Source organism: Marmota marmota, unplaced genomic scaffold, assembly GCF_001458135.2.
Source record: "Marmota marmota marmota unplaced genomic scaffold, marMar, whole genome shotgun sequence".
NCBI classification, from domain to species: Eukaryota; Metazoa; Chordata; class Mammalia; order Rodentia; family Sciuridae; genus Marmota; species Marmota marmota.
The window spans coordinates 7151512-7161705 of NW_025999891.1; the positions used below are offsets into that span (position 1 = coordinate 7151512).

At 46.6% G+C, this 10194-nt stretch overlaps 1 protein-coding gene across 1 annotated transcript in view; it reads left to right on the forward strand.

Moving 5' to 3' along the window:
* LOC125613198 overlaps positions 1 to 7330 on the forward strand; it is a 7513-nt gene extending 183 nt beyond the window's left edge. The window contains 5 exon segments of the mRNA XM_048792728.1: positions 1143 to 1248; positions 4466 to 4508; positions 4511 to 4546; positions 7152 to 7296; positions 7299 to 7330. Of these exon segments, the coding sequence (XP_048648685.1) occupies positions 1143 to 1248; positions 4466 to 4508; positions 4511 to 4546; positions 7152 to 7296; positions 7299 to 7330 (362 nt within the window).
* Positions 7331 to 10194: the final 2864 nt, after the last annotated feature.

Sequence of the window (10194 nt, forward strand, 5' to 3'; positions counted from 1 at the left end):
GGGGGGGGGGGGTTGTGGGCACTCTGATGTGTAGCAGTCAATCAAAAGCACAGGTAAAACAACCTGGGTTTGCAATGGGCCTGTGACATGGGGACAGTCTCGACGAGCGAACCCTCAGCCTCTGGGATCTGGTGCAATCTCCGGATAGACAGTGTCAGAATTGAATTAGGGGACACGCAGCTTGCCTCCACTGTAGAATTGCTTGCTTGGTGTGTAGATGAACCCCCCTACACATCTGGTTTCAGAAATGATCTGTATTGATTGTGAAATAGAAGAAACTGAGTCTGAGTTTATTTTTCTGTGGCATCAGAGTGCGTACCTAGAGAATGGACATTCCAGGCAGAGTTTAACATCATATTTCAGGTGACATATTTAATCTGTTCCCTCCAACCCCTTTCCTCCTGTCATTCACCCAGAATTTCTCAGTTTCTCAACCGGAGCAGTACCCATACCCCAGAGTTAAGATCATAAGATGAGAGAAAATTATAACACACACATTGTGACCCATTGACTTTTTCTGATCCACAAGATTCATTCTTCAGGTTTTCTATAGGTAGAAATAATATGAGCCATACTTGGGTCCCGATTCTGACAACCTGAACCTTAAAGAAATGATACAAGGGGAAAGTTTCAATTATTTAAAAGTAGAATCAACAAAACCTAGGAGACTTCAAAGGTCATGTAATCCAATATCCCACTCAATGCCCGAATCCCTTCTTACAGTGTACTATCACATGTGGACCTATCTGGGCCATTTGACTCAAGCCCCTCACATGAGAGCAGGCCCCAAACTACCCTTTCACATGCAGTCTTAGTCCTGAACCACCGGCCAGATTTGCTCCATTTGCCTGTACCAAACAGCTCCCAGCTGCCTCATCTTTTGGTCTTGTTACTCATTGATCCCTATTTATGAGCTTGGTTTGTCCTTTGGGTCTGACATTCCATCCAGATAAGAGCAGGTTGTAGTGAACTGTAATCAAGTTGGTGAGTCAAAGTCCAGGCCAGATAAGGACAGACCTCCTACTTTTCTCAAGTTGACCTCCCTTTTTGAGTTTTTATCCATAGAAACCTAGCTCTGTCTTCCCTGATCTTTTCTAGGTCACCTTCTTGATGTCAGTCTGACTGTGCTTGTCTCCTAACAGTGTCGCTTTTTCCTGATGCTCCCATCCTTTCTCAGCCTTTAATCAGCTCTTCTGGACTGAACAGGATTCAGTTCACAGTAGCATCCTTCCTGTCCTCAAGAGGCAGGTGAGGCCTTGGTACCCAAGCATTGAGTCCCTACACCAGAGGCATCGGGTGGGATTCGGGGATCTGAACTTTAATAAGCATTACAAGAGATTCTGCTGCAGGTGATCAGAGACCTAACTTGGAAAAACGTTGATGGGAATTTTGGTGTCAGAGTACTCTGGAGTTCAAGTCCTGTCTCTGCATCTCACCAGTCATACAACCTTGGGGAAATTGTTGATCTGTATTGGCTTCAGTTTCCTCATTTTTAATAGGCCGATGATAAAAACCCATCTCTGAGATTTAGAACTACAAAATGATGTTCTATAAAGTGCTTCATATAATTCAAGGCAGGTTAGTAAGCCCTCATTAATGTGAGCTAGCATTGCTATTAGTATAATTGCTTTCTTTATCTTTAGGATAGGAATTATTAGAAGATAACTGTTTATCACACGTCCTTCATAGCTGGCTGAGATTTTTAATTGATGCCTGTGAGTTCTTCTGATCACCCTGTGATTTTCCTCTGCGTGAGTTTTGTCATTCCTATTGGTAGTTGATTACCATTTCCATGCATAGCCATGGGCCTTGTATTTAGTAGGGAATCAAAATTTGCTGAATATTTTTAAATGAGCGCATGCCATCTGGCCAGGCCCTCTGTGCTCTACTCTCCCTGCAATATCACACATCTGTTCGTCTTCCCTCTCCAATTGTTCTCCAAGGATCCTTTTGTCATATAGACCTGGTTGGGTTCCTTCCTGGCCTGACCTGTCCCAGTTCCCCATTTTATGTGAAGAGTGCCATCCCATGGGATCTCAATGATGCCTTCTTTACATTAAAACTTCAGATTCACTTAATCATATAGCATTTGCATTGTGCACATATAGAATGTTAGAAGGGAGAGATAATGAGAGCCAAGGCTGGTGACTTGAGAGTAAGGGTTGGGGTGGTGGGTGGTGGGTGGCCGGGGGGAGAACGTGGCTTTGATGATCCATAAGGAATAGGCAACCACATTCCCTTTCACAGAAGTGTTCAGTTGAATTTTTGGTTTTGTTCATTCCGGTGCTCTACAGTTTTGAAAAATTTCATTTAATTCAGGACTTGGCAAAGAGTATCAAAAGAATAATTCAGAAGACATTGTCACAGAGTTAAGAGACAGTTGAACCTGCTCTGTGGATAAGTTCCATTAGAAGTCCTCGATCAGTGAATAAGTGCAGGTAACAGCTACACAGAGAACATGCATGTAACTACAGCTGTCCCTTGCTATCTGGAGGGAGGCAATTGGTGTGGATACTGAACCTACAGATGCCCCAGCCCCTTATATAAAATGGCACAGTACTTGCAAGTAACCTAGCCATCCTCCCGTGTACTTTAAGTCATCTCTAGATGACTTATAATACCTAGTATAATAAAAACAAGCTGTAAATAGTTCTTACACTGTATTGATTAGGAAACAATGACAAACAAAGAGGTCTATATTTTCAGAACAGACCCAATTTTTTTTTTTTTTGCATATTTCCAATCTGTGATTGATTGAATCCATGTATATGGAACCTGTGGTTCTGGAAAGTCGACCATCATGGGGTTCCAGTGTTCAGAGTTTGAAGGCAGTAATAGAGCATGGGGTTGGAAGCAAAGGAGTTTTTTTTTTTGGGGGGGGGGCATCTCTGCCATTTATAGGTTGTATGTGACCCTGGGCAAGTCACTTGAGCTCCCTGAGCCTCAGTTTCCTCCTCTGTAGAATGAGAGTAATACTCAGATTTTACTTCCCAGGGTTGCTCTGATAATTATATGTTAAGCACGAAGTATGAAGCCTGGGACGTAGTTAGCCCAGGACTGTTACTGTTTTAGTCAGCTTTTTCATTGCTGTGACCAAAACCCCCAAGAAGAACAACTGAGAGGAGGAGAAGTTCACTTGGGGATCATGGTTTCAGAGTTCTCAGTCCACAGATGACCAACTCCACGGCCTGAGGTGAGGGAGCACATCTTGGGGGAAGGGCCAAGCAGAGGAAAGCTGCTCAGCTCCTGATGGGGTTCAGAAGCAGAGGGGCAGGGACAAAGGGGCTGCAGAGCAGATGCAACCTTCCAGGACATGCCCCCCAGTGACTCACCTCCTCCAGCCATGCCCCAGCAACCCACAGCTCCCACCGAGTCAGTCCAATCATGAGGATGGACTGATTCGGTCACAGCTCCCATAATCCAATATTTTTACCTCTGAATATTCTTGCAATTAATAGCAGCTTTGTGGTGGGGGGACACCTCATATCCATAACAATATTGTCCACTGTTCCCTTCCCCTGTGGCTTTGATGCTGCTTATAACCAGTGGAAAGGGAGAGAATGCCTTTCCGATTCTGGTTCCTCTCTGCTTTTGACACCCTCTTTCTCTGGTGTCCTCTTATCTGTTGGTTCATATCAGACTGGTCACTTCCTTGTAGCTGAGCCAACATACTAATTGCCGGGAGTTCATGGCCGCTCTATCTACAGTTTCTCAAAGTTCAGCCGTGAAGGTACATTGACTTCCTGGCTTCCCATTCATTCACTATCACCTGAGTTCCTAATTGCTATTGCCTAACCAGGTGTGTGCTCGCCTCTCAGGAGGTGCATTTCTCTCCAGGGTAAATATAATTGCATAGAACATAAGCATGATTTCCGGGAATAGCTTCCCCCCAATCCCATATTTTGTAGAGGGAAGTTTCATGGCTCAATGAATTCCAGTCTTCTCAATCATTAGATCCCTTTGAAATGCTTTAGAAAAATACAGCTTCCAGGTCTCCCTCCTAGTTCTTTTAAGTTGAAGTCTTAGTGGCTATGAACCTCTGGAATAAAATAAAAAAATTAGGATTAGGTGCAGAAATAGTACAATTTCTGAGATGAATTGTTGCCTAGTCAACTGATGGCCGTTGCATCCAAGTGGCCTCTCTCTTTTTCACGTGGGGTAGAGCAGAAGAAAACTTAAGATTTTGAGTTTCCTGCTTCCTGATTCTCTCAGGAATGCTGCAGACCCCACCTACGATGGCTTCAGGCTTCTGAGAGGCTTCATCTCCTTCAAGTTCAATCGTGACTGCTCTCACGACAGTGCTTTCCAGCCTTCCCTGTAAAACCCCTCTGGAGTGTGCACTGGCTCCAATCAGTGCCCTGCACTAGGGGTATAAGGATTGAGCCTTCAACTTGTACTTCATTTGCTTCAGTGACCTAAGACTCCATGAGAAGGTGGAAGTTTATATTCAAACGGGGTGAGTCAGCTCAGCCATTGGGAAGAAGAGGTGGCAGAAAAACAGGAAGAGGAACAAGAGGATTCCTATTTAAGTTACATGGGCGGGGGGGCAATCCTAAAGCACATGAATTGTACTCTCTGTGAAGGCTCAGAATGGCTGAGAGAACGAGGTATCACGTTAGTGGCCTTGTGTGTGTTCCTGACTCCCACTTACTCTGATAGGGGAGCCCTCCTTCACACGTTGTGTTCCTGAAGAGTTATGTGCAAACAGCTTCTGCAAACTGGATCTGCTAAGGGCTGCTATCTTCTCCCACTTGGCTTTCTTTCTGTTGGCAGCAGCTCTGAACACCCGAGCTCTTAGTGCCTCTCTCTTGCATCTGTCAACAGGCAACTCTGTAAGTGGATTCTGAAGGGCCCTCCCTTTTTCCTGGTGGAGAGGGGACGCACCATCTCCTCGGTGCCTCGTAACAGTTGCATGAATCGGTTTTCATCACATGATGTTTTGTGTTTCGAATGCTCCTCAGGTGGTTCGGCACCCTGATTTTTTTTCTTCCCACTCACCCAGCCTCACCCCACAGCACGCACGCACATTGTAGAAAAATGACAGGGAGACATTCAAAAGACAAAAGGAGGAAGTTCTATGAAAGATGAGCTAGAGCTCGATTTTGAATTTTGCTTCTTCAAGACAAGGAAGTTGTGTTGGGTGCTGCCGCAGTCTGGCTGGGCACACAATCACGAGCCACCACACAGCTTGTATATTCAAACAGCAACTCTTTATTCCCGAACTCACACCAGCCGTCTACAATCACGTTCTGGGGAAATCCACATTCTCTGCCCAAATCCACCCCCACTGGGCTTCTATCTCCCAAAAAATACTGTCTGAATCCCGTGAGAACTCAAGGGGAACTCAGGCAGCAGGATACGCCCTATTCCCAGCAGGAATAACCTTAAACCTGGAACCACCCTAAACCCGGATAGTCCTAAACCGGGAACGCCCTAAACCTGGATTATTCTAAACCGGGAACACCCTAAACCCGGATCCGCCTTGGTCCTTGAGCAAGGTCACCTACATGCAATGTCACTGCAAAATGTCCTTCCACTAAGCAACATGGGGTACACTGGCAAGGAAATTGTCATACCTACTTGGCTAATGGCTGCCAGCAGGGTGCTCCTGTGTGGCCTTGTACCATATTCCTGTAGCATCATCTGGAATGTGTTGCTGGCCTGGGAGAAGGAGGGAGAAAGATTCAGGCAGGATGGGAGAAGGAGAAGGGTGTGTGATACACACAGGAGTGTCTTTCCATCACAGCACTGGTGACGTTCGGGGGCCAGATGACTCTTTGTTGTAGGAGATGGTTCTGTGCATCCTGGGGTGTTAAGCAGCATCTATGACTTCTATGCAGTAGATGCCAATAGCATCTTCCCTCCCAGAAAAGATGTCCACAGACATTGCTAAACGTCTCTCGGGGGGCACAGTTGCCTCCGGTTAAGGATCAACACATGCTGTTTAGCTTGCATTGGTCTGGATCTGTCCATGGAAGAATTTGTCTTAACCATTCCTCTGGTGTTTCTTAGATATTTCCTTCTAATAACTAGCCTTTCCTTGGCCTGTCTTTAACTGTGTGGTCCTGGAAGGCCATTCTGCTTCCTCACACCTCCAGTGACTTGGGTCTGTGCCTAGAGTCAGCGTCCTAGGGCCCTGCCAGGATCCATCAAGATATTGGTTGGGTAAAATGTATTGAGTGTTGACGTGCAAGCCAGGTCTGCTGCAGGAACTCCAATGAGAGCCATGAGGTCTCTATCATAAGGAAGCTCACCACCCTGCAGCAGGAGGGACTGTTGAGGGAAGGTTTCTAAATTATGAGAACCAGGAGACACATTTTGAATCCCTCTTCAAATCTTTCCTCTCACAAAGAGAGACTGAGGTCAGGGTGAGCATGGGACTCACCTGTTGATGTCCCATGTCCAGGCAGAGATGGGATTGGAGGGCTGTGTGGATGATAGAGTGGGTTCTCTCTGGTACTTTCGCTGTCTCTCTAACTTTAGAATACTAGTGACCTAGGGCGGTGGAGAGACAGGCCCAGAGGGCAGAGTGTCAAGGTCCTCAGTGGGAGGAGGGTCTCCATAAGGATGAGTGGGCTATAGATAAGTGGGAGGTGGCTAGAGAAGGAGCCCTAAAGGAGGGATAGGATCCAAAAGGTGAAATTGGGCACCGGCATGGCAGGAGGTGACAGAGAAACAGTGGCAGGAGCTGGAATTGTAGCTCAGCGGAAGAGCAAGGCCCTGTGTTCAATGCCCAGCACTGCAAAAACAACAGCACCAACAACGGTGGCACGAAGTTTGGAAAACAGGGACACCAGGGAAGAGCAATCCGATGGGTCGGAGAACAAGCTGGCAGAAGGAAGCGATAGGAAGGAAGGGAGGCTGGAAATCGGGGACCGTTAAATTAAAATGCTCACTAATGAGAAATAAAAAGTGTGAAAAAGCATTTTAAGCTAAAACAGTATTTTGTTTCTTTGTCACATCCCCTTCGTTGTCCATTTGGGTTGTTTCACGTGTGCATGCATCCATAGGAGCAGTGAGTGCTGGGTGCTGGGTTAGGCCATGAGTGCTGGGTGCTGGGTTAGACTATGAGTGCTAGGCGCTGGGTTAGACCATGAATTGTTGACCATGGAGATTCTTCACTTCCCACCCCTGTGTCATTTCTCTCCCAGATCGTCCTGGACTTCCATGGGCGCTGCTGAGTCTTGGATGCCCCAGGCTCTCTGGATGATTGGCAACCGGAATGAGTTAGCCTAGAGATGTTCAGACCGCCTTTCTATAACCACAGAAGAGGTGTCAACCGTAGATAGATCCTTGGAGCAAACAGAGATCTGCTCAGAAGAGCTTTTGAATAAATGAAGTTGCTCTGAAGGGCCTTGGTGTTGAAGTGACTTGTCACCAAAAAAAAAAAAAAAAAAAAGGATATATTTGTCGCGACCCCTTGCCCGCAAGGAAGACGCAACTCAGGAATCTTCTTTCAGCAGTTTATTCAGGCCCTTGATAGTTCTTCTTCTCTCTCTCGGATGCCCCTCCCAGCCTTAATAAAGCATCTCAAGCCCCAATGCAAAGCTGCCACGTGGAGCTTTCTCATAGGGTGGTGAAAAATCATGTGCCAACTCTCCCAAATAAGGAGTTGTTTGTCACAGACCACAGCGGAGCCAGCGCCACCTTGTAATGGCGACCATAGTCTGCAGAAACGGCAGAAGCGGCTCACCACATATATTAGAGGGCTGGGTGCCGGAGAAGCACCTGCAGCATCAGGATTTTCGGTGTGACACACCTGTCCTCTGGGGCTTGCGTTGCTAGCCTCCAGCTTACCGTGTGAAAAAGATACAACATGCTTGTTTGTGCTTAGTGTGCGTGTGTGTGTGCTTCTCTGGTCTGTGGCTGTTTAACTTCCCACATGTGCCTGTCCTCCTTTGTGAGCAGACCTATTGTCTTCTTGGAGGTCACACTGTCTCCACCGTCTCTCCCACTCCAGGCTGGGGTGTAGACTGCTGTGCTGGAGTCAACTGCAGTCCCTGGGGTCGGGGAGGGGAGAGCTTGGAGGGGTGTGAGATCAGGGAGGGGGTAGTTGGCAAGGGGGTGGCATTGCCCAGGCTTGCAGTGTGGAATAGTGAGGATTGCTGTCAGCTCTGACTTTCTCCCTGTACCCTCCCAGTCCCCCTCAAGCATTTTCTTTGGCCATAGTGTTCTCTTTTTCTCCACCTTGTGTGCAGAGATTGCTTGTGTTTATTTTCTTGGTATCAGGGGTTGAACCCAGGGGTGCTTTACCACTGAGCCTCATCCTCTGCCCTTTTTAGTTTTTATTTAGAGACCCAGTCTTTCTAAGTTGCTTAGGGCCTGGTAAGTTGCTGAGGCTGGCCTTGAACTTGTGCTCCTCCTGCTTTAGCCTCCAGAGCCCCTGGGATTGCAGGCATGCACCACTGTGCTGGGCTATTGCGGATATTTAGAAAGTCATTGTTTAGACTCCTACAGGGAAGGCGACCTTCTTAAGCATCTCTATCATGATTTGTAGGAATTCAAAAGGAGAGTGAATGGGATCTGTTTGCTCTTTGAATTTATGACTCATAGCATTGACTATCTATGTAGCACTTAACAGTATGCATGCAACAAAGTATTTGTCAAAAATATGAGCTGATCAGGGACTCCCATGACTTTCCCAGGTGATAAGGGCAAAGTAATGAGGGGCAAACGCATGTGTAGTCACTGAAGTAACCCACAGCTACCTTTACCTTATTAGCATAGTGGAAGCACACCCCCAGGTGGAGAGTCACAACGATCATGAGACATGCAACACATAGCATGATATGATAAAGAAGAGCAGAGGCTTGACTCAGTCCAACCTCCACATGTGACATCCAGAGACCATGTTCCTGCCTAGCCTGTACATGCCACAAAAGCTGTACCCATTTGTCCCTTGCTGGAGTTAGCCTGGGATTCCTGCCCCCCAGCAAGAATTGTCTCCTTTCTGGCTCAGGCAGAAGCCCCCTCATCAAGCCTTGACTGTGCTTCATTTCTTTCTGGGTCCAATGTCTGTTTAACTCTGGTTCCAAGAACCTGAGATTGGAAACAGTTCCAATTATGATGGTGTGATAATCCCATGAGTTAAGAGCAGAAAGATTAAATGGGTGAAAGGCTTTGGATGTGGGGGTCTGGACAAGCCTACCTAGGTAAGATGAGGGAAATGATGCTAAGAACGGGAAGGGTTCTGGGCTAAGGGAATAGCCTGAGCAAATGCCCTGGGGCCAGCAAGATAGCTGTTGGCATGTTGGAGAAACTGAATGAAAGGCAGGGCAGCTGGGCTGTAGCAAGCAAGAGGGAAGTACAATAGGGGATGAGATTGGAGCAAAAGGCCAGGGCCAGATTCTGCAGCAGTGGGTTTTTTTCTCTGAGTGCAGAGAGAAGCTGCTAGTGAGTTTCAACTTGGACACTCACATCTTAGGTATTTTGGTTTGCTTTGCATTTAGTTGAGGCGTAACCCACCGGAAAGTGTTCAGATCTTAAACACACCTCGAGTTTTTAACATATATATATACCCAAACTAGGATACAGAATATTTCCATCAAGGACTTTGGTTTTAAGACCACTGTTGCTGCTGTGTCAAAAACAGATTGAAGAGACTGAGGTAGAAGGATCTCAAGTTGGAGGCCAGCTTTGGCAGCGTAGAGAGACTGCCGTTAAATAGATAGATAGATAGATAGATAGATAGATAGATAGATAGATAGATAGGCTGGGTCTAGAGTTCAGCAGTTAAGTGTCCCTGGGTTCAATCTCAAGTATGAGGAGGTTAGGGGCAGGATTGAAGACAGGGTGGAAAAGGGAAGATCAGTTATAAATGTTTTGAGTCCATTTGGCAGAGTGATGATAGGCGTGGGATAGCAGTGAGGAGGGAGAGAAGTGAGAGATTTGAAAAGAGTTTTGGAGATGGAGACAATCAGACTTGCCATGGGATGGAGGAGGAAGTGAAGGAAATACTTATCCCTAGGTGTGGAGCCTGTGCCACATGGAGGACAATAATCTCCTCACAGAGATGGAGTAGCTTAGTGGAGGACAGATGTTTGGGGGAGAATTGGAAAACCCCATTCTGGACATGCTCATGTTGAAATACCCATGGAAGATGCAAGTGAGATGTCAAATAGGACTGGATCAAAGATACAAATCCGTGAAGCATCAGCATAAAAAGGTGAGAGGGATCAGCAGTCATGGGTAAGA